This window comes from Ambystoma mexicanum, chromosome 4p (genome assembly GCF_040938575.1).
Source record: "Ambystoma mexicanum isolate Mex_15411 chromosome 4p, UKY_AmexF1_1, whole genome shotgun sequence".
NCBI lineage: Eukaryota > Metazoa > Chordata > Amphibia > Caudata > Ambystomatidae > Ambystoma > Ambystoma mexicanum.
This window is the reverse complement of record NC_090927.1, coordinates 555525381-555550941: the sequence shown is the minus strand read 5'-3', so window position 1 is coordinate 555550941 and position 25561 is coordinate 555525381. Positions and strand designations below refer to the sequence as shown.

The window sequence follows — 25561 nt, the reverse complement described above, 5'->3', positions numbered from 1 at the left end:
TCTGCCCCAACCTGCTGGATGAAGTTTGAAAATGCAACCACAAGGCTTTTATCACACACACTGCCATTGTTAATTGGGTTCCTAAGATTACACAGTCCGGAAAAGTACTCATTGATGGAGGACTCAAGTGCAAGTCAAAGCCCAGCCTTATTCAAACAATGACTCCAAACTGAGAAGGCATGGAAGCATTTAATCTTGTAACTCTCGTATTTCAGATTATTTCAAGTTGATTTTGTTACAAAATTGCACCATCAATGTTGTCAAATCACATTATTAGTTTACAAATCCTATTTACATTTTGGTTGGTTAGGAGGTCGAACTACATATATTAGTTAGACGGGTTAGTCACTCAATTGGTTGATAACTATATGATGGCTATTCCTTGGCCCATCTTATCTACAGATACTATTTCTAATACATCATTATAGGGCTAATTGATTGGTCGGCACTATCCATCATGGGCCGTGTAGCAAGGGAATTTCTTATGAGTTGCCATCTAGCTTACCAAATTTGGACACTTTGACAGGTAATCAAGATATGAGAGACACAAGTGTGGGAAGAGACTTCCATGGTCTGCCATATTTCAATTAAAACATACTCCTAATCATCCTAAAATGATGAGGCCTTCCTTTTTCTTCGAACTCGGCCTCGTGTGCCGTCTGATGTCTACGTGCATTAAGAGATTTCTGTATGTGTTCTATTTCTGCTTACCTCATAATAAATAGGCAGTTTTTTTACATATCTGAATCACATGTTGGGATACCATGTTTGAGAGTGTATTTCCTTCTATTTATTAAGGTTTTAACTAATTCTAATGTGCATGTTGTCTTCTCTGCGGCCACTGTAAGGAACTCATGGCGGAAACAGTAAAGACAGACACAAGTGATCACAGCTCAAGGGTGTTTATTAAACTGTATATGCGGGCTGGAAAAACACCAAATCTAAACCTAAATCTAAGTTAGGATCAAGATACAACCATCAAATAATAATAAGGCAGTCCTAGTGGCGTCTTGTCAAATAAAAGGGCCTATACTAAGAAAAAACCTAATGCCAATTTGTACACTAATTACAAAGGAGTGTGGGATAGTATTCACAAGAAAGAAAGAAGTGTTCACAAATGATAAGTCAGGATATGGTAGCCGGGTCTCCCTTCCCCATGTTTTGAGCACGGGACAAGGCGGCTATCCTGAGCACAGCACACTCTCAAACTTTCCCAGCACAGGCTAGCTGTTCTGCTCTCAGCTATCAGGGCCTTCAGCGGTTAAGTCTCTTTTCTACAAAAAGGCTCTTGCCTCCGAGGACTTGAAGTTTTCAAAATAATAAGCAAACAGTTCATTTTTGCTTGCACGTTGGTTGATACCTTTCAGCCTTGGATCCCCGTCTTCTGGGCTCAGACCCTGCTCAAGTGTTAGCCTCCCTCTGTTGGTTTCACTACGACTTTCAGCACAATCTCATCTGCGACATTCACAAAACTTAATGGGCCTCATTCCGAGGTTGGTGCTAGGCATGGCGCTATTAGCGCCATGACTAGCATCATTACCGGTACCATGTCCGCCCTGGTTCAATGGGGACTTACCGGTCTAGTCCAACCTTTGCGGGACGGTAAATCCCCATTGAAAATGTCAATCCCCATTCCCATTTGAGCCCCCATAGGGCTCAATGGGAATGGGGAGGGTGCTAATAACGGTACCGTAAATTACGGTACCGTTATTAGCTCTGAAGTCCCTTTGCGGTTCCCGTCCCTAATGCCTGCTAAAACCAGGCATCAAGGAAGGACCCGCAAAGGGACCTCGGAATAGGGCGCAAAGGGATTACCGGCACCAGTGTCATTACCGGTGCCCGATATGCCTTTGCGCCCGGGTCTTAATGAGGCCCAATGTCTTTTTTAAACAGTTAGACTGTGAACATCCCTCTGCCGGGTTCACTCTTGTCAACACACTATTTATCGGGACTTGTGGCTTCATCCCCTTTTAATCTGCATCCCTTTGTTGGGTTCACTCTTGCCAACTTTGCCAATCACACAATTACTTGAACAGTTTTTTACGATGAAGGATTAACTTCCCTTATCTTCATAGTCACCTGTAGATCAAATAATTTTGACTGTACAGAGGATTATACTATTCCCCAGTATGACCACTTTGACCCCTTTCTCACCTTTCCCAAGGTCTTCTAGTAACTGTAGTATAAACTATAGGGTAATCGCCCAGAATTTCATGAGTGAGCATTCATGTGATGCCTGGCTTTTCTATAGCTGGTTTTCCCCTTTCGTATCAACAGTTATTTGAACTTTCTTCAATTAGCCGCTTGTTACTTTCGTTCAGCACAGTTTAGTTTCTTATCGGCTCTCCCCTCGACTCACCGGCTGTGATGAACTACTTGGCTTTTCTTGTCTCTGGAGTTAGGACAGGTACCATGGTGGAAAACATCTCTCCACAACTTGGTTTTCAGCGGAGGAGGGCCAAGTTTACTGTTGACATCTGATGCACCGCACGCGGGCTATTGTTCACGGTCTTACAATTCCTTCCGCTGAGGTTTCACTGGCCTTGATCGGAAAGGGCAAGGTTGCTTCTCTCCTTGTCACCCTTCGGTTCACTCCATCTTTCTCCTCCTATTGGAATGCCATGCTGAGTGCTCATCGTGTCGACTGCCTTGCTCGTATTGTCCTCTCGTGCTCAACCTCTTATTCCAGTGGGGAAGGGAAAGGGCCATCAGGTGTGTGTGATTCTGGTTAATTGCCTGACTTTGCCTGACCCTTCTGGTGAGACATGTCAGGTAAATGGCTCTGGTGTTTGTCCTTCATCTTTTGTGGCGTTTGAGAGTGTTTGGGTCGGAAAAAGGGGGGGGGGGTAGAGTGTTAAAGTATCTTATGGGATAGGATGGGGAAAAGGTGCTCTCCATCTTCATCTCATCGGTGTCCCACTTGCACTCGCTGAGGACCCTCCATTCCGGTGATCCTCCCTCACTGGTCCACCCCCAGGATCTGGATCCAATAGCGATGGCCATGCCCTTGCCACCTGGATGACAGATCCCCAGAGACTATTCAGGGAGACACCTTCAAGTTTCTCACAACACTCATGGGGCTGGTCGGTTACTTTCTATAAAGGCTTTTGCATGCTAATCCTGTGCATCTGGACATCAATGGTTGGTTTTGTGCTCTTATTAAACTTGATTAACTGGGGAGTCTAGCATGTCTTGTTGTGGGAACTGTTATCTTGGGCTTGCATTCTGTTTATCCACTACTCCCTTCCAACTCTCTGATCTTAGCTATAGCTGTGAGTTACTGTTCTGAACTCTGCACGAGTTTCTGTAATACATTTAATATCTTGGGTTCTGAGGTTTTACTAAATTCTGAAACCTGCTGCAGCCTCTGCATTTAGGAAAATGGCTGTGCCTTGGTTCTTTCTTCATCATGTTACACCCTGCTCCTCTTACATGTTAATGGTTTCATGGTCTGCACATATACGCATGTATGTTCTTTGTGCCTATGTTCAAATATCCTTAATGTCGGCATGCATATGTACTTCATGTGTATGGGCTCTTTGTGACTATAGGTACATATGCCTACTATGTGTACTGTGTGTGCATGTATGCAGTCATCCAATTATTCTCTATTGCTATATATATATATATATATATATATATATATATATATATATATATATATATATATATATATATATATATATATATATATGCTAACAACTACCTGTCATCCTACTGGTAACACCATCTTTTCTATTCAAACCGACATCTTCATGATGTTTGTTAGTTTCCTCTTTCACCCCAGACTCTTGGCAACTGATATCATTTCTCACCTGGAAGATATTGCCGAGGGTTAGGGATGGGAAGTAGTAATTGCATACTCATCTGAGCAGAGCCGGTGGGTGTTATATGCATATTAATCTGCCCCATTACACCATGATTTGTACAAACTACCTCTTGCCTACAATTTGAAAGGGTTACTGCAGTATCCACCACTTGGTTGACCTCCCAAGATTCAAGGGATTCACCATGATACCTCTAAGTGACTCCTCAGGAAGAGGGTGGTGCCAAACATTCTCCACTCCTAGAGAACATGGAGTACAGTGCCTGTTATTGGAACCATTCTCTGTTGATGCATGCCTCCTTAAGAGGAGCTGGAACTTGTGTCGAGAGAATGTCCTCATTTGCACTGGGAACACTCCTGCACAAACCTAGACATTACCACCTATGAACGCGCAGACTTTATATTGTCATTTGCACAATCATTATTACAGAATCTGTGGGCCTAACACAGGGATGTGTGTTAACCTCATGTTGATTCAATCTTTACCTGTCCAATCTGATCGAACACATTAGACAATGGGCCTCATTACGAGGTTGCTGGTCTGGTAACAATGCTACCGGTATGCATGCCGGTACCATTGTTACCAGACCGGCAAACTCCAAGTTGTGCTAGGGGTGCCTTTCATTCCGCTAGGTCTGCTCTGATGGAATGAAAGGCACCCGCAAGCACAGCATGCTGTTGCACCGGCACCATTACAAACGGTGCCGTGCTACACGCATCCCCATTCCCATTGAGCCCTATGGGGCTGACATGGGAATGGGGACCTACTGGCACCGGCCCCTGCGAAAGGGCAATTACCTGGTCTGGTGGGTCAGAATACCTCAGTAATTGCCCATTCGCGGGTGCCAGACTTTCATACCGGTATGGAGGTAGCCTTGCTGCTCTTACCGGCAAGGCTACCTCCAACCTCCTAATGAGGCCCAATGTCACAATTTTTTGTCAAAAATGTGCACTTCATCAATACCAGCTTTATTATTTGCCAACAACATAATTACCCAGGATAGAACTCCCATTGGCCTCCAAAGAACCCTCATTCTACTCACTTACTTCCAGGAAAACAGCTTAAAACCCAATGCTGATAAATCAGCCATTATAACTTCGGCAAGTTAGAAAAAACAATTCTTTAAAAGGCATATTGATAGCACTACAAGTAATACCATGAATACTGTCCTAAATCTGTGTTTTGTGCTCTATAGTAAACCTAGTTATGGTGCGTCCACCTTATAATTGAAAAGTAAGCTGTCTCCCCTTTATGCTCTATCACCGAAAATGTGGTTTAAATTCTGGCGGTCTTCGGTATTACCCATGTTATACTTCTTTGATGGGAAAGTGATTCCATCGCTGTTGTATGGTATGGAAGAACTGGTGATTGATTGGTTGCAGGTGGAAAGATTGAAAAGCGTGTAATGGAAAAGGTTGTTAGGCCTCCCTGCATCCTTGCTATTTGTTGTGTTATGACGTGAGCTACGGATCACCTCATGGAAAACCTATGTGATTTTAGCCAAACTCAGAATTTATTTCAAAAGCTTAGTTCCTCCAGCAGATTAATTGTTCCAAAACCAGCAGGACACATTGCTTTCTAAAGGAGATCAGGCCCTGAATTTATTTGCCAATGATTGTGAGGATATATTATCCAAGGCAGGTACTGATAAGCACAGCCTCATGGATAACCCATGTGAAACGTACAAAATAAATTAAAATCACGGAATGGGCAATTGGCCCGGATAAAATTATAAAATACAAGTTTTACCGCATATTTGGCGGATCGCATAGATGGGCTTTAAGTTCACCAACATATTTAGTCATATTTCCAAACTTTACTACTCACAATATTTGTGTGTGTATTCAATTTAATTTTCTGGGGACACTGGAGCAGCAGGGGCTGATAAGAAGCCTGACTCCGTTGCAAAGAGGATGTAGACTGTGTAATGTTATTTTCTGCAGTAAATCCCTCCACCATTGGTTCAACACATCTATGGGTACTCTGAAATGGAGATTAACAGCATTTTTAAAGTTACTCAGAGGATCCCAATATAATCACAAGCAAGAGGTTTGGGGAAACATGAATGGGGGGATTCCAGCTCAATCAAGATAGCACTGTTTAGGATTTTGATGTTTCCAGGTATTAGGGCAAGGGGTTTATGATTCAACCTGTAAGTATCACCAGAAAAATGCCCCTGTACGTAGTTCAGTGAGTTACAGGGCTCTTTGTATGCAGTGTATCTTTTGTATGAATGTTTATATGTATAGTCAAGGGGAAAAAAAAAACATTAGTTGCAGGGATGTTAAGGTGAGAACTTAATGCAACAAAACCCTGAAAATTCTTCTAAAGTCACCTTAACTTCACACCCCATGTTGCACAGACTAAGTTCTTCTGAAGTATCAAACCGAAACAGCTGCAAAAGGTGAACACGTGTTAGGAGTGATTGGGGGGTATTTGTTCTCTCCTGTGCATCTGGGTGTTATTATAGGGCAAATAGCCTCAACACTCTTAGAGCGTTCCAGAGGGAATTGCAATGAAAAACTACATCAATAAATAAAATAGAAATATATAAATATTTGGCAGGGACTCTCTTCTTTACCTTTATTCAAACTCCCCATCAGTTATCTTCAATGCACTGACGCAGCCAAAGACCCTGATCCGTAGTGGGAAGCATAACATTGGCATGTGCCACCATTGTCTCTTTCGGTGAGTGCCTTCCCACCTCTCCATCCTTCAATGATCCAAATGTTTTGGGTTGTTATCAGTTTTCCCTTCATTTGGTGTGTTGGTAAAAATACCACGGTTTTAAATGTATTTGGTTTGTTTTGCTATGAAATATGTTTTAAGATCCATAAACATCTTGCTGCCATTTGGATACATGACAATGCCACTCTTTCACGTTTCCATTGTACCATCGAAATGTCCTCTCCCACCCTAGTTCACCAGATTAATCAATGTTTTTAAGAGTTTCTCCTTTTAATAATTGTGTTTCTAAACAATGATCGTACATATTGTATAACTCACAACCATGCGCATGAAATCAAGTAGCTAATCTTTATTGTTGAATTTCAGTATGTATTCATTTGCCCTCAGCTAATCCATCTGAAGTCTGACTCCTTCACTCAGCATTGCTTGTTCCAATCAACATTAAAGATTTCGACATTTTTACCCTTCATGATATACATAATTCTTCTTGGACAGTTAAACACTCTGTTGAATCCTATTGTGCTCTAGAATATCTTTACCATAATATGTATGTCATTGTGGAAGAACTGTTCTTCTGGTATCAGGTAAACACAGCAATTAAACACAGCACTCTGCTCTTTCAGCTCCTCCTCTCTCCAAGTTTCACCAAACTTGCACCATCCCCTTCTCCAATAAATAACACATTTGTATATTCCTGAAATCCCACCAGTGACCCCGTTCCGATGGGACAGGGTCATGACGGTGCCCCATACGGGAAATACTATTTCCAAAGGCTTGCACCTGTACACATTTCCCTTAGTTCTTGCAGAATTGGTCTTGAGACCTGAGGATACATTGATGAGCCTTTTCGGACCTCTTTGTTGGATAGGTGAAGACCCCAACTAAAGTGTTCTGAGAGAGCTGATTCTTTCTCTCAACTTCAGTGAACTGATTTTCTATGCTCGAGATCTACACACAAACTATATGTAGCTTGGATATTATTGTTTAGGTTTACATTGCTCATAGACCACATTGCATACCATCTCAGCAGTATTTAGAGTACCAATGATTGAACTGAGGGCATTTTTAAATGTATGTTCCTAAAAACGAATCTTTCGATTGTAATATTCCGGGTAGAAGCTTGCAGACTTAGATGAAGGCTGATCAATGAAATGTTAACCTGTGCCTTTTCTTTTCAGCCTCCATTTTATCGTTTTTGATACTGAGGTTTCTCATGACATTCTCAAAGTGTGGGATGGACCCATGGACAGTAACATTTTGCTGAAGGAGTGGAGTGGTTCAGAACTTCCCGATGACATTCACAGTACTTTCAATTCCCTAACGCTGCAATTTGACAGTGATTTTTTCATCAGTAAATCTGGCTTTTCCATTCAATTTTCAAGTAAGTGCAAAGCAATGTTGATTACGTTTTCAGGTATTTGACCAAGTTCAATATCACAAAAAAAACAAAGTCCTTTACAAAGATCGTTGTGTTTATTATTTAGATGGTAATAAGAATCCCACATGATATCCTTTTTCTTTTTTACTTTTGCCAAAATATACTTGTATTTGATCGCCGAGTTGTTTTATTATCTTGACAAATGAGCAACAGTGGGCGTCAGTTTAAATATTTTTAAGCAGTGAATACAATATTTTTGCATGATATATCTGGCTCTGACCAGTGTTACTCTTGTGACCTTCAAGTAAACTAAAGAAAAAACGAAAAGAAACAATTGTTTATTAATTAGAGTGATACATATTGAGTAATTTATGGTCACGCAATGCTTTCCTATTATTTCCTCATTATTGTTTATTTTTTATGAGGACATTCTGGAAAAACATACTGTATCTGCTACAATGGATTTACTTTATTGTTGTAAATGTAAGACACATTGTTTTGCTTCAGTGGGTAATGTGTTCTTACTAGGTAGAATATTAAAAACACTGCAACACCCTATGCATCTTTAAATAGAATGCATTGCTTCAAATCTGTTTAATGGTATATAACAGACATATGCAAATGTTCCTGTGCATTCTTCGGAATAAGGATACAGAATGTATGTATGTCCTTTGATTGCATTAGGAATTCAATTTCATAAGAAGAATACTTTGCTGGCACATGTAGCTAAAATAACCTCATTGATGACTCAATCAAATGCAGGCATACTCTATTTCTTCCACTAATTGTCGCGGTGGGACAGTATTTCCAAAATGTTAAAAGTCAGGTGGGATTGCATGCCTTAAGCACGATTCAATGCAGCCGGGTTCAGCATATTGGCATATAGGTGTACGTTTCTGTGATCCTGATTGGGAGGTTTGCTGGGATCTAAAGCTAAACTCCTTTATTTAGAAAATGGCTTTAAGCTGCAAGGGCTACCAAATAAATGGGACCGATGTTTGTTATGACTCTCAATCTGTAAAAGTGACAAGGCAACTGTCACATAATTTATTTAAATCGGGCAACAGAATGAGTTATATGTGAATACATTATATCATTACACATTTTAAATTCTCATTGACCCAAAATATTATGATCCCTTACAGGCTGACGATCAATTCGGATACTTATTTACAACTGATTTAGTGCTCATTGGGAACTGTACATATCTATTTGCCCTTCATGCATTTTAAACGTACATTTTATCTTTCTTGTGTCTCTTACATTCGGTTGATTATACGGTTATTTTTAAACCAGTTGCCTTTAGCTGGAAATAGTGTCCTGGAATTCACAGAATGGCCCCAAAAAAACATTTGCTACTTTTCTTGTTGAACGCAGTATGAATGTACTGTAAGTTGTTATTTGACGTTGGCACATGTTTTAGAATCTTCTAGAGCTTGGCGCATTGTATTCCAGCATTTGTGAAGATTAGCGATTCCACAATACTGTTCATTGTGTAACTCTTATGTATCTTCAAGCATACACTCTATTTTCAGTAGGTAGGTTGTTTTATGAAACCATATATCAAATAAACATATTCTTACTTGTTTAATAATCACATACTTCAAATAGTCCAATCGCTTCACATTCCAGGTGGAAGCTAATGAGTTATACCTAATGGTTTTCAGATTACAATTCTTCATCAGGGAATCAATTGGAAGAATTATACAATTACGTTTCATTACGTTCGCCTTTTCAATATTTCTAGCAGATTATCATCATCATCTCACGTTTATTTCGGATTGTTGAATCCATAAAACGTGCAAGTATTAATCAAACAACACAATCATAAAATAAGTCCAGCTGGCTTCACCAAACTGTGCTCTGTTGACGTTCCTTCCTGCAATCCTGCATGTGCTCTTACTATGTATCCTAAAAGTGTGCATGTATTTATTTACCAATCTGCTTGCAAACAGCGCTTCGAGGCCCCTGTGCTTTTGTGTGCTATATAAATGAAAAAACGAATAAATAAATGTTCATTATAAATCACATAGTTAATTAAAACTTGAGTAATACAATATTTAAACATTAGCAAGACTCAGGGCACCCCCCCCCGCATAAAAAGCCCTCACCTTGTCCATGCTTCCTTTAATAACATTGTTGGTAGATGATGCCTCAAACCACTCTCTCAGAGAATCCCCATCAGGGTCTCCACTTCCCCACAGAAAAGCATGTATTTGTACCCTCAATAGAATTCTTTCACCATGTGTATGACACTGCCTAATTGGTAAAATGTTTAATCTAGCTCTGGTAAGAAAAAACCTGCATTGATTTACACGAACATTCAGAAGATACGTTGATGGGGCTTTTACAGGTGTTAATGGGATATACCATTTCTTCTGAGGTTTTAGAGGCGTAGCATCCTCTGTAATATTTTCCAGAGAATGCTCTCCTAGTGATATGTTCAATACTATGGGGATTGTCAGTTTAGTCAGTGTGAGCTTTGCAGGCACATGCCATCCAACTTTCAGCCAGTGAAATTATATTGCTTATCGGATTCCTAGTTAAAGTCCCATGTTGACCAGTCCACAGAGCCTGCCCTACTTGAATTCGTCTCTGAAAAATATTATCAGTCAAATAAGTGGTTGCATTTTCAGTATGGACTGGGTAGGCTGCAGTGGCAGGAGGTACCATTTGCAGCCAGTAAAGAAAATAGTACTCAACTATTTGCAGGCACTCTGATTTACCATAGCTTCAGATCTCACATCCATAGCAACCTCCCAGAATCACTTTGCCCCTGTTAATCGTTAGCGTGTTCTTGACCGAACTATGCTTCAAGGCCCTTGCAAATCAAAACAATTCTTCCTCCAATTTGCTGCCTCTTCACGGTTTTCTCAGTGATCAACCCAAGGCAATCTGCTGGTAAACCTCAAGCCCAAGTAATCAAAGGATGAACGGCGAGAAAGCTGTTGACCACCCAAGTCCATGGGTGGAAACTTAACAACAGATTCATAAATACACATCACAAAGCATTTAGCCAAATTAACCTTCAAACGCCTAGCCTTCATATATGCAGAATATTCCTCTGCCACGATTTATAAGGATCTTGGGGTTCTTGCAAGGAGAAACGCATCATCAGCTTAGCTGAGAGCTGGCAGTCTCCTTGCTCCACAGCCAGGGAAATCAGTCTGTGTTGACTCTATGGGCCTGATTCACAAACATGTTTTAAAATGTCGCAATCCCATTGGAAACCATTTTGTAAATCAGGCCCTAAGTGTGAAGCTAGGGAATTTACATAACGGTTAAAAGGAATGGGGGTAAGAACGCACAACTGATGGACTCCTTTTTTTAACCAATAGATGTGTCTTATCAATTGCTAATGCATTAGCATTTTAATGAAACATGTTTGTTTAAATGGAGTGGTATTGACTGCTAGGTCTCACCAAGAACATTGGATGTTGTTTTTGTTTGTTATGGTAATTATCTTGCCATAAGCAGTATGCTTAGCATGCTAAACCTACTGCTGTGAAAAGACCACAGGTCAGATTACCAAGTCCTATGCTGCACCTGGTGAAACACTGCTCAGCCCATTGATGTGTGCCTGTAAGGAAACAATCCCCAACATGCTCATGGGGAAATACATTTCTGTCCTTCTCGAGGGAATTGACATTTTCCTATGCAAAACATAGAACGTCCCCTCGTGAATGCACACTGACATGTGCAGCCTTTTCAGCCCTTCTGTGATGTGCATGTACACCACCTTTAGCAGAGCGTGTAGTTGGTGCAGGTGGTGCACATTTGTTTTTGCGAGGTACTGTGGTGAAGTGGTTTTACAGTTGGACATGCAACACGTATCTTCTATAATAAGCACATGCAAAATAAATTCCAATGTAGTGTAATTGACAGAGCCGTCTGGGTATGTTGCTATATGTCCGCACCTGAAACGGTTGTTTCACTGATATATACCTTTGATATTGTGGTTCCCACATCATCTTGAAATGTATAAGCTCAAAGTCATCAGGCCACCAGCCTTACATAATCAGCGAGGTTTGAAGGCTTGCTTTTCAGTGGATGGCGGATGGGATCGGTAGTCACCAACAGAAGCCCTATCTGGCACATTTCCACTGACAATCTTGTATTATTTATTTGGAAAATGTGTGTTGAGAATGGCATGCTCGCTATTGGGATACATTAAAGTAGTTCTGCCGATTTCACAGGCGGAGAGGTGGGAAGGTACAGGACAGTCATGAAGGTCATCGGGATGTAGGAGCCCATACGTGTTGCTACCCCATTGCATTCATTCATTAACCATGGGAAGCATTTTCCCATGTCCAAATGTCCTGTAGCAAATGTCTTTCACAATTACTGGTACGCAACGCCTTTCATCCCATCCAAAAGCAGCTGTCCTCTTTTTGCAAAATGTCACCCTGTTGAAGTTACAATGTTGTCAGTGAAGTCCTCAATCCACTCTTTTGCATGCCAGACTCAATTCTGCGTGTTCATGTACGGCATCAGAGTTGGGGCCTGAGCTACCCAAAAACGTGATTACTGTATTTAAACAAGACACATATACATTGCAAAAAAGTGCATTTCCTTTCTTTCTGCCCTCTTGTTATGCAGCTTACTGCTGATCAGTGCAGTGGGACTTTTGTAATCACATGTGAGGCACCATTTGCCAAGATTTGATATCCACTTTCTCGGTCAGCCACCTCTCATTCAGTACAGTTGTTTGCTCCCTTTTCAGGAAAATTGCCTGAATTTATAGAATAAAGTGACCTGCTTCTTAGTACTTTGCAGCACAGTAATTTGTAAACCACCCACAGAAACCTCTGACTTACAATGCAGTTCTCAATTTACAATCCAACCAACTTTATCATGCTATACTACTCCATTAGTGAATTCAATCCAGTGTTTAGAGGAGGAGTCAAGTACCCACACCACAAGATCCAGCCCCATGTTGCCTATCTGTTGGGAACTAGAAATTGTGACACGTGCAGTACCAGTGAGAATGCCTGTACTGCAAAGAATCTTGGAAACAAGGTATGCATTGAGAAAACCCTGTATGCATTCACAAAGATGTGATGGTCCTCTCGGCAAGGTTCTAGAGGAAGCATGAAAACAAGTGAAAAAGAAGACTGGTGACGTCATGCGGAGCGGAGCTGACGCACCCAGAAAAGTTACACAAAGTAAAAGAACATAGACATTCTCTAAGATCTGAAGAGAAAGTGGTACAGATGAGCAACATTTCAGGCTCAAGATGAAGATGCTCATGCTATGGAAATGGTGAAGAAAATGCTAAATCACTTGCACAGAAATGCAGTAGACAAAGTGATCCTAAGGCTGACTATATAGTGAATAGTTGCAGCAATGCTCCAATATATAGTACATAGGTATGTATAGAACCTGGATATTCCACAATGCACTTTAAGCAAGGCTTGAAACCCCATGATTTGAAAGGGTTTTTCAGTGTGACACAGTTGGAAAATAGCTAAAGGCGATGGAGAAATACAAGAAAGGCTTGGCTGGCCCATCAGCAAGGAGCCAAAGACTCTGTGAGCCTGTTTGTCCATCCAGTGGTAACATGAACATGAGAAAGAAGCACACTTATGTTTGAGATGAAATGGAAAAACACTGAAGACATCAAGTGTTCATCATTTAATAATATTAAATGCTGCAAGGAGCTTGAAAATGTGGTCTCCAAGTCACATGGTCAGATCTTAATACACATTGGGTCGCGCTACACTGAAACCAAGAAGATATTCTGTTTTATTCCCAGGCACAGAGAGCTTCTGCAAGGCCAAGTTCAAAGCCTTAATTGACTGGCAGACTGCAAGAGTTATGATAGATGTTGGGCTAATTGGGTGTGTAGGAATGATCACGCCGACCCTCCCTGCACCTGGTATGGTAGCCTGCTTTCTGCTAGTGTGGGGACTATTCCAGAAGGGCACAAGAGTGCCAAACCAATTGTAGAGGGCCATGTATCAAAGAGCCCTGTAGTTTGTATAACCAATGAAGTGTTGAGCATTAGAGTGACACGGAAGATGACTTGCACTTGGGATGGGCTTAGTTGCCCACCTGAAAGTAGAACCCAATCACAACCCCCGTCAGTACGGAACTTATGTTTAGATGTTACCTGAAAGCCTATCACATCCCCAAGTATGTTTTTGTAGTTTGCCATGTAGTGTGACATCACTTATGATGAGTTTCTACTAGTGTTTTTTATAATATGCGCTGAGAGAAATTGAGCAAACGTCCATTGAGGTCCGTTGTAACTCCCTGTTATAGACAATTGCAAATAAAACAGACCAAGTTTCGCCAACTTCCTGAGTTGGTTTTGATTATTGATGATTGAGTAAATTCTGCATCCCCGTCTATCTCTATGTAGTGCTACCTCGTCTTAAAGGACCCTAGGTCTATGGGTTCAAGTGGGTGTAGGACAGCAGATGTTCCAGCTGTGACGCATCATCTCCTGGAAGAAGGCACTGAATGGCTCATGCAGATGTCTAAAGGTACAAACACGCAAATTGAAGGGTAACATTAGTGTTCACAGCCGTGTAAGAGATTACATTTCTCATATTCATGCCAAAACATCAGAGTGATATATCACTCCTGACATAGGGTCCACCCTTATACATTTGAAAAAAGAAATCAAGAAACAGTCTAGCACCATTGGAAAGGTTTTAACCCAGCTGTAGAATGACGAAACCCCCAGGTAAATATCTGGTTCATTATTATGTTCAATGTTGGTGCTCTTTGAAGCCAGATGCAGAATGACTGTGAACTCCAGAAACATATTTGATTCATGAGCCACATTCACTCAACATTTTTGTAGGTCATTTTTGATAACAGTTTAAATGGATGACTTCTTCTTTCCAAGTCCCTGTACATTCCTGTACATTACCATTTCTTGGATTACGATGCTTTAATAGTGTGTACAATTGTAAGTAACATTAGTATGGCATTCAGTGCGTACTGAATGCAAGATCATTTCAAAGATGTTGTATGGCTTAATCTAATGTTGGCAGTCAGTGGTCGAAGTGTACAAAAATGTAGTGCAACAATGTTCTCTTTGCCCCGCCCCCTTTTATACCCACTCCCCCCATACTCATTGTCACCCTCCCCCCATTCAAACCCCATACCTGGGTCCTTCTTTTCCTCCACTCCACCCTGCACCATTGTGTTTTGCAACAGTTCTAGTAAGACTGAATCAGCGTAACGAACAAAAATGCATTTACATGGCCACCATTAGTGTGTCATTTTCCCAAACAACAGCATGCAGCATTATACAGCCTCCCCTTCATTATTATTATTAATATGTGTAAGGTGCCGCATGTCCATAGGCCTCAGGGCGTACTTCATCACCCACATTTCACAGCTCTTAAAGAATAAGCCTAGCCCCCCCCCCCCACACACACACACAAACACACAACCCTCCCCCTTCCCATTGCCTGAAAACAAGGCTGTGCCTCCAGCCATTCATATGCAGATCCCTGTCGGGCTGGGCTTTTTGTCTTCTTGGGAAGGGGTTTACTATCCAAAGCAGTCTATTGAAATGAATAACAACAATAAAGCACCTGCAAGATAGCACAGTGCAGTATTACACCAGGGCTCAGGTACGAGTCCCTAGCAGGGGTGAATTATAAAAACAAAACATTTATTTTAAAAGTTTCCGGTATACTGGGTCGCATAAAGTAAGGGAACGATGACGGATTGCCCCGAAAAGTAAGGGAACGGCGTACCCTTAAGTTCCCACCCACTTTGACCTCTGTTAGCAGTGCACTTTACTTCTAGCATCACATGGTGAAGAGAATAGAGAGCTGCAGCTAGTTTTCTTTTAAACTTATAGACCCCGGGGGAAAAGAATGACATGTGGCGGGGGTGGTTTGCCCTGATGCAGTTTACCATAGTGGCAAAGGGCACATCAATCAATTCTCTTAGCATGAACACCTTTTGTGATACAGGCTGATGCACTTTATCTTCCCAGACTTTTAATATAGAAGAAGAAAACACAAGCCATTGTAGAAAACACATTGCAGAAAAAAATGCAATCCATTTGTCATTCCATATTTTTAATCATCAAAAACATGTGTGCAACTATGAAAATAAAGATCAATAAAGCTAGATGGCAGTGCAAACACAAACCCTTCTCTTTCACAGGTTTATAATTCCACTAAAAATGATTCCAGTTAATGTGTATATATGTTCTATGTACACTGACAAGGCATGCACGCCATATAAATAACAACACATCATCATCATCATCACTCAAATATAGCTTTGAAATTCAGGGAAATAGAGGGTATTACCTGATGGTGCTGATTATAAACTTCTAATTATATTTTTTGTGCATGAAGCTAGAATAAATGATCCAAATGATTAGTATTTTCTTTGCATGTGCTTCTAACTCTGATTTTTTTTTTTAAGAATCATATAATTTGTTATATGTATTTTAAAGAATCGTGTAATTTGTTACTGCCATTAATAAGATTGTGGAGCTTCACGGATGTCAAATGAATGATGCATATTAGCGGCATTTGGACTCCATTAAAGACTCATTGTCTTGGTAGCTCAGCTCAGCATGTAGAACACGAGGACATGAACTGACTAGTGTGATTATGTTAATTGTAATCAGCCTAACATTTTTCATTAGAACTTAATTGCCATTTAATCATGCATAAATAAAAAGAAAATGAAGCTTGCTGTTCAGAAATGACCCTTGCTCTATGGGTTAAATACACTGAAATTGCAGATTACAAAATGCGGTTGTCAACTAAGTAATTCATTCAAAACATTGAACCTATCTCAGGAAGACTTTACGACACTTTCCCAATCCGTGGCTGTTTATCTGTCTAGCATGCTAGTGGTTTCCAACCCTCGGCCACACTGCAAGGTTTTTGGGATACTTTTCAGTAGAATTGTTGAATTGGAATATTTGCAGTTGTAACCATGCCAGACAGGGGCACTTTTTTTCAGCGAGTAGGCCTGGTGTAACAAGGCCAAGCAGATGGTGAAAACAAAAAATATATTTGCTGCATAAGGCAAGTCGCATTGGCCTTTGATGAACTTAGTGAAATATTGTCTATGTGAGGGGTGAATTAGAAGGAAAACAGTTGGGAAATGCTCTGCAATGTGTGCATTAAAATAATTCACTGCATTATAAGTTATACCTTCTATTCTTTGAAACATACAACATGCAAGACATTCTTCGCAAGTACTGTTGATTGTCTGAGAATACATTGAGCATACATTGAACACATCCACAGATCATACTTTTCCATTTCCGGTAAAATGTTAATGGTTTTTAAGTACTATGATTTTGACGATAGATATGATAAGAGCACCTGGGTCAATATGACAGGTGTGAGACATGTTAGTGGTTTGTGCTTTGTGGCTCATGTTTGAAGTTGGTGGTCATTTTCTGGATGTCTGAGCTTGAAATTGCTGAATGAAAACAGATTGATCATTTATTCTGAGATCATATTTGCTTGATTGCCTTTCTAGGGTTCACTATGAATATATAGTTATTCTTTTAAAAATAAAAATATTTTTATTAAATGATTATTCCTTTCGGCTTATAATCTTGCCACCTCTGCAGAAACTTTTCCACAACACCATGTCTTTGCCAACTTTTTTAGTGTTACCTTTGATTTCCTGCACTCCTGATACCATGATTCAACCTTTACTTGGTTTAAAGGGACTTTATGTTGTTTTACGACCTTTTTACTTATTTCTCTTGACCACATATATGGCTATGATTGCATGTTCTGGCACAGTCTGAGAGTATTTAAAAAAGCCAACACAAGTTTCAAGCTAGTTTCTGTCAATCTTCTTACCATCAAAATCGTAATCATCTTCCTCTAGAGGTTTACAATCAATGGGACGCTTGTGTTCAAGGCCTTCAGTGAAATACAGCATCCCTTGATGTGACACAAGTTTACCACAAGAGCAAACGGGCAATGATTACGTTCAGATTTTTCTAAATATAACATAATCTAGTCTTGTGCTGAAATTTTATCTAAAGAAGGTGATATATTTACTTGAGGGACCCAGCCTGCCAGTGAGTGTACTCATCATTCTCTCTAAAAAATATCCCTCTTCCACAAATTCGTTATTAGGTTTTATGTGTAAAATGTTTATGAAGCATTACCCTTAACAAAAATGTGATTGGTTGATCAATAGACAACAGTAAATAAAAACTAGCAAAATAATCACAATTCAACAAAGAAATACACAGTCCTAATTCAGTAACTTACCAACAACATCATCCCTCCATCCAATTTTATTCAATATCCAAAAATGCAGCTTAATTTAGTACAAAAAAGTATCAATTACTACTTCATCATTTCAATCATTTCAATTGTTTTCTGAAGTTAATCAATGATGAAGCCGTCCGAACTGAAGGCTGCCCCAAAATACTGGAGCTTCACAAGAAAATGCTTGTCTCTGAATTTCCATTTTATTCACCTCGGGAAGTCCAAAACAAATTTACACCTTTTCAGTGAATTTGAATTTTATCCAAGAACATGTAATTTGTAAACTAGATATGGAAGGTGCCCTACTCTTAAGGCTTTGAACATTCAACAAACTAACTTCAAGCAAATACATTTTTTGAGTGGGAACCAGTGCAACGATTTCAAGATTTGTGACACAAAATTAAGGGGCCGATTCATGGAACAAACGTGCGCCGAAAATCCATGCGCAAGCAGGCGCAAGGGAGCGCAAGCGTGAGAAACGCAGCGCACCCGCACGCGTGCGATTCAAGGAAGACGCTGCGTGTGTTTCCCGCTGTCCGTGCACCCAATCCAGCCATGGCGCACGCAGGCATACACGGCGTGCGCTACGCACACAGCAAAAGCGCACATAGCGCGGCGCACACAACCAAAGTGGGCGGAACAGTGGGCGTAACACGCGGAATGGGGAACAACGCGTGAAAAAGAAGGCGTAACTGGGGAAGTACTGCAGGGAACTACACGGAACGCCCACATGCAAGCGAACAACCTGTATTCATGGATACGAATACGGGAAACCCGCGCACGGCAAAAGACGCGCACAGGCGTCAATGCGTCCGCCACACGAAGGCAGGCTGAAGCATCCCGCGCACAGCATAAAAGTGCGTGCAAACAACAAACGCGTATATACAGCTACAATGAATGCCCCATTTTGTCACAGCACTGATCGTGGGACACCGCAGGAGGAGGAGAATAGCCAGGGCACGCATTTTCGCACCACGGACAAGCCTTTTTGGGATGCTTGACGACCAGGTCTACGGCAGGTATAGGTTTCCACCCCATATCATCCTAGACCTGGTCAGGGAGTGGGAAGATGACCTTACATCCCCCACCCTTTGCTCCTAAGCATTTCAGCGGACCACTGCCATAGTGGGGGGGGGTCTCACAGGCCACACAGTCACGCTTCCTACACTAGGTACTGGCAATCATGACAGCGCGCCCCTCAGTCCGCAGGCACATATACATGCCCAGAACACCCGCAGAAAGGCAGGCCGTTGTCCTGGATTTTTTCAGGGTGGCACACTTCCCCAAAGTGCTCTGTGCCATAGATTGCCCCCATGTGGCCCTACGTCCATCTAGGGCCACTGAGCACATCTACCGAAACTGCAAGCACTGGCATTCCATCAATGTACAGGTGGTATGCGATGCAAAGGGAATCATCACCTCTGTCTATGCAAACTACCCTGGCTCCACCCATGACAGTTTCATATACAGAATGTCCACCCTGAGCCGGGCCCTGGAAGCTGGGCAGCATGGCGACACATGGCTCCTAGGTCAGTACAAATGCCCTTGCACATGCATGCAAGTCACACACAGACAAATATCCAAACCCTAATAATCTCAACTATTATCACCTCCCCAGGGGACAGTGCCTACCCTCTGAGCAACCACATGATGACGCCAATACGGAACCCCACCACACAACCCCAGGTAAGATACAATGCTGCCCATATTGCAACCAGGGGCATAGTGGAGCGCACATTCGGAGTGCTCAAGTCACGTTTCCACTCCCTTGACCGCTGTGGTGGGCAACTACTCTATGCACCACCAGTAGTGTGCAGGATCATTGTGGCAGCATGTGTCCTGCACAATGTTGCAACACGGCAGGGTGTCCCGGTGGACATGGTGGTGCCCCCACATCCCCAACCACAGGCACAGGCGGTGCCCATGGGAGGGGACAGGGCACGTGGCGAGGAAGCCCGGACCCAGCTTGTGGCCACATTTTTCACCTAAACTCCCACCCCTGCGGAGTGCACACAGGCCTGGCACATACCAGGTGACAATCGATGATGACAAAGAGACAGTCAAATGTCACAACCCTACCACCCTGAGATAGTTGCCATGGAAGTGCCACATCGTCTGCATCCCTAGCTACTTAAACACAAGCTATCCTGTGTGACCAAAAGGCACACATATGACATATGACATGATATGGCCTATACACAAGTATTACAAGGTGCGATGAGGCAGGGAGGGGGGAACAAGGGAAGACAGACAACGGTACTACTAGGCCAGGTGTCATTTAGATTGTGCAAGCGCAGGGGTAGGGGGGAGGGAAAAGTACAAGGGAAAGGGGGTGGGGGGGGAGTGCAGTACAGGGGAAGTAGCCCAAAAAAAAAATACATAGGTCGGCTGGTGGCAACTGCAAAGGTAAGTGCAGACAACTGCTGGGAAGGGTGGGCTGTAGGGATAGAGAGACAGTACCGCAGTGCAGGGGTTGCCAGGGAGGCAGTGCAAGTGGAGAGTGGCTGGGCCAGGGACCGAGGTCAGTGAGAGTGGCCCAGTTGCAGCTCCAGTGCAGTTCCAGTGAAGAATTCTGCAAGGGAGAGGCAGAGAGAAAGCAGAAGCAAAGAGGAAGGTATTGAGGTGCTTCCAGAACTGTAGAGGGTTACCCTCAAGTTCAAGTGAGGCAGGAAGGCTGTTCCCGAGGGAGGGCCCTGCCGCGGAGAGAGATCTACCCCCAGCTAGTTGCTCTGAGAAGCGGATGACCCTGACATGCAAGGTGTGCATCACACACACCTGCAAAACAGGCCATGGCCATCACTGTCATGTCACTCAAACCCTCCCAAACCACAACATGACATGGCAAGCAATACCCATACACCAACACAGTAACGATAAGGTACACATTGCCATGTCCTAAATGTACACAGTGGCATCAGACAATGATGCCTGACCCGGAATCAGATGAAATGACAGAGCAACAAAATCTCCCACCCAAAATAAGTCATTTCCAAATGCATTACAAGAGTCGTAGACATAACATAACAATGAATGCCTGTCTACATGCACATTGTGCATTGCAAAATGAACACTGCAGCTCATGTGTGCAGTGTCCTACTCCTGCAACACACTGCTCAGCGCACAGCACAGTGAACAGCCATTGTGTGTGATGCACACACTGAGCATCACATCTAAGTGACAGACCACATCAAACAGCAAATTAGGCATGTACAGGATCCATAATCGGTCACAGAACATGTGCTGCAGGGACACAGTGGGCACCAGAAGGCAAACAGTGTACACGTGGATATGCAAGGGTGGGAGTACATGTAGTGCATCAGAGTGCAAGTGTGTGGTTCTGCAAGGACATGCACTCTACATATGTATGTGCACTCAAGTGACCATTAGTGTTCTCTACACATCACATGTGAACATTCACCATGTGTACACCCCAGCATGTCAAACCACAACTATCCCCTCGCACCTGAAAGGTAAACACAACACATGAACAGGCATTGATCAGAAGAACACAACATGTACATAGGATACCACCATTACAATGTCAGATTTCCCATCACACTGCAGGGCAAGGTAACTATCAACAACAGCCCCCCCCCTCACAAATGACCATGACCCACTGAACAACTGCACCTGGGTCCTGGAGCCTTCAAACCTCAATTCCACCTGGCCACAGGATCACCTTTACCCTTTGTCACCATCTCCCACCTTGTGTGTAAAAAGGTGCCTGCACCCTCATAATCAATGTCCAAAATCACAAAATCCAAGCCAGAAAAACGAACCAGAACACCCTCCAGTAGATGACTTGACGTAGCAGTACCTCACAAAGGCCAAGTACTACCACAATGATGCAACAACCAAGGTAGCACAGCAAAACAATGTCACGACACGATGTGAAACATGTGTGGTACATGACATAGGATGATGCACCATGAACGGATGTGTACTGTCACAGGTCCCCTGTACAGGCACAGGAGTGTCACGAAACAACCACCCCCACCATGTCCCGGGTGCCTGCAAGGTCAAACTCACACAGGCCCCTGAGACCCTGGTGGGGAAGGAGGTTAAGGGATATGCAGTCGGGACAGGTGTTGACACACTGGATGACTGGAATGAGTGGCAGGAGAGGGGAGGAGGAATGACACATGAAACTAGGGAATGCACGAAAATGTACTACCTGCATGAACACATACACAATCCAAACAAACTTGGACATCATTGGCATGGCCTTCTGTAGTCCAGGCTCAGGAGTGGTACGAACCAACCACCCCCTCTAGGGTTTTGGCACCTGCAAGTTCGGGGCTTACACAGGCATCCGCAACCCCAGCGGGGAAAGAGGGTCAGGGAACGTTGCTTGGATAGGTACGGGAAGCAGGAACACCGGGTAGAAGGTACAGGGTTCAAAATTGCATAGGATCACAGGTGATGAGGGAGAAAAAACATACCAAATTGAACCACACATACATCCATGCATTAGTACACTCCCCAGCAAGCCTATACAGGGCAGTTCGAAAGAAAACCAACTAGACACTTAGCTCTGGTTTTGAGTGCTGGCCTCCTGTCTGTGCATTCTCAGGTCCGGTTACAGGAGCACTGCAATGCTGCAAAGAGAGCCACAGTCAACAACCTGCACGTGCCAATTACACAAAAACACAACACCAAACATGCCCCATAGCAACAAACTACTCTACAAACAGACAATCTGGTTTAGATGCTTCGTACCCATATATAACATCACCCCTGTGACGGGTCATACACAGTCAATGCAGTAAGTCAGCCGCTGGTGGGTGCGTGGCAAATGGAACACCAATGTGTCACAATTCACACAACATACAATGTTCCCTGGGTAAGCAGACAGACCCATATAGCAAGCCATGACTTCAGAGCAAGTTGCGTACCACCATGACCGAAACAAAGTTGGCAGTGCATTTATCATAAAGTACATGGAAAAGACATGCACTGCACCCGAGTATGTCCCTTGCTGTATGTCCCTCTGAGCTGCCCCTTTCCATGTCTCAGAAGGCTACATGGTTGATACAAGTGCCTCAATGGACCTTGGTGTACCAGAGGGTATGTGCCACTGCCCCTGCATGTGTCCCAGACAACCCTAATATCAACAGCCATCAGTCCACCAACACATCTGAGCTGCATTGTGTGCTTCAACACCAATATTCGTCTAAGCTCACCCTCAGTGCTGTGACTAAGCCTGCATGTGCAACTCGCCTGGTGCAAGCTTTGCTGTGTCGTGGCCCCCCTGTGCTGCTCACCTTGCCTGGAGTTCCTTGGAACATGTCAGCAGTTCTAGGATGTGGGTCTGCAATCCCTGTGCCTCTGCTTGTGCACACATGTGCATGTGGGCACCAACAAACGGGTTCAGAATTTCGTCGTCCAATGGGCCATGTCTGCTGGCAAAGGTGCTCTGGAGGCTCATCCCCCTGCAGAAAGGGCATGAAACACATGATTAATGCTTCAAAGTCATCTGTGTGTGTCTCATCAGGCATATCATTACTTGACCATGTCAGAGAGTCACATCACAAATCACACCATCAGTCCGTCTTTCACATCCAAAGTGTGGAACACTATCTACAGCATGAATTGCAACAAACACGTGTACAGGAAAGATATGAAACATACTACACAATGCATAGCAATCAATGTACACATTAATCATGACACACCACAATTAGCAAAAGCTGAACAGTGGACAATAACACCAAAATCATCCCCACTAGGGGTGTCAACACAAGTCACACAGCACCAGACATGCCACAGATATGACAGTCCAAAGCCCTTGTGTAATATTCTGTAACACCGAACCATCCTTGCGAGCCCATGGATAAGGGAGGCAGGAGTGGCATATGTGAGTCAAGGACCCCAAGCAGCAAACACATACACAAGACAAGCCTGAAGGGCCCAGCTGGAACAGACAGTGGATGCCTTCAAAAGCCACAAAGCACCGCACCGTCACATGAAAGCACAATAGACTAGCAATTTTAAACTAAATCAACTATTAACTAATTACACTAACAATGGAAAACCTACATTACCTAATTAAACTAAATATCAAAAAGAAACTTAACTAACTAAACTAAAAGAAAAATCAAAAATGGCCACATACGACCCAGGGGGAGGGGAGGCACCCAGGAGGGGGGAGGTACAGGGTGCTGCTCAACATCCACATGCGATGATGCTGAGCCAAAAAAAACACCTCCATGGGCTCAACGCCTGCACATCCCGACCTATGAGGGAGATAGATGGTCGTCCGAGTATGGCTCGTCCTGGAAAGGAGGACGTGGCACAGTAGCCTGCCCACAACTAGCCGCAGCTTGCCCTCGTCGGCAGCAAGTCTGCCGGATGGGTGAGCCTGGTTCTGTGTGGCGATGTGACATAGGTCTGCATGCAGAACCTCACGTGATACACGTGCTTCCTCTTGCAAGGTAGCACATGTAACATGGAGTTCCTCCTGCAAGGCCTGGCTGGACAACCGCTGCACCTCCCGAGATGGTACGCTCAAGCTGTGCAAACCTCTCCTCTGCCTGCTGCCTCTGGGACATCATAAGGACACCCAGAGTGGATCTGAGAGAAGCATACTCCTCCCTCAGGGCATCCATGTGCGCCCCTGCATGAGCAGCAATTGCTTGACACAGAGACGACATTTCAGCCTGGCGTGCCCTGTCTGAGGCCGCCATGCCCAGCCTGAGCGAGCGGGCCGTGGACTGTGCCGCCTGCTGCTGGAGAAGCACCTGCCTAGCAGGGGGGAGCACAGATCGGGCCACACGCTCCATGCTCTCAGCGATGTTCTCCATTGCTGCCCCCTGCCGTTCGGAATTGGCAGTCATGTCTTGCTCCCACTCAGTATACAGCGGTTGCGCGTGGCGACCGCGTTGCCGGGCTTGTCCCCTGCGGGACCCAAGGACCGGGGGTCCTCGCTGTGTTGGCACCGCCTGCGGCTGCACGACTACATACCCCCGTCGACGTGATGTCCAAGGCACATCAGTGACTGGTGTGGAGGGTGACCCTGCGTCCCGATCCACCAGGGGCAGAGGAACCAAGACTGTCTGATCCCTCAGTGCAGGGGTCGCAGACAGAGGAGTGTCCGCATCAGAATCACTCACCCCTGACACATGGACTTGATGCTCATCCAACTCAACATGGACGTCAGAGTCGTCATCGAGGCTGGACTCATAGGCAGCCAGAGACAAGATGGACTGCAGCACTTGGGGGTTTTCGTGGCCTACCACCCCACGATCCCCACTAGTGCCAGGTTGATGTGGTGTTACCAACCCTGTGTCTGGCATGACAACACCATCCTCCGCCTCTATTGCGTCATCACCTGAAAAATATAGAGAAAAAAGGTCACTACACATGTCAGAAGCACACGACACACACACACACCGAGAGCAAATGCATCCGGCAGACATGTGACACACAACATATAA

The 25561-nt window shown here is 43.5% G+C and overlaps 1 protein-coding gene across 2 annotated transcripts in view; it reads left to right on the top strand.

Moving 5' to 3' along the window:
• Positions 1–25561, top strand: part of CSMD1 (CUB and Sushi multiple domains 1) — a 5442057-nt gene that overhangs the window by 3639758 nt on the left and 1776738 nt on the right. For both annotated transcript variants that reach the window (XM_069606098.1, XM_069606099.1), the window contains exon 26: positions 7694–7896. In XM_069606098.1, coding sequence (XP_069462199.1) covers positions 7694–7896 — 203 coding nt within the window. The remainder of the gene's footprint in view (positions 1–7693; positions 7897–25561) is intronic.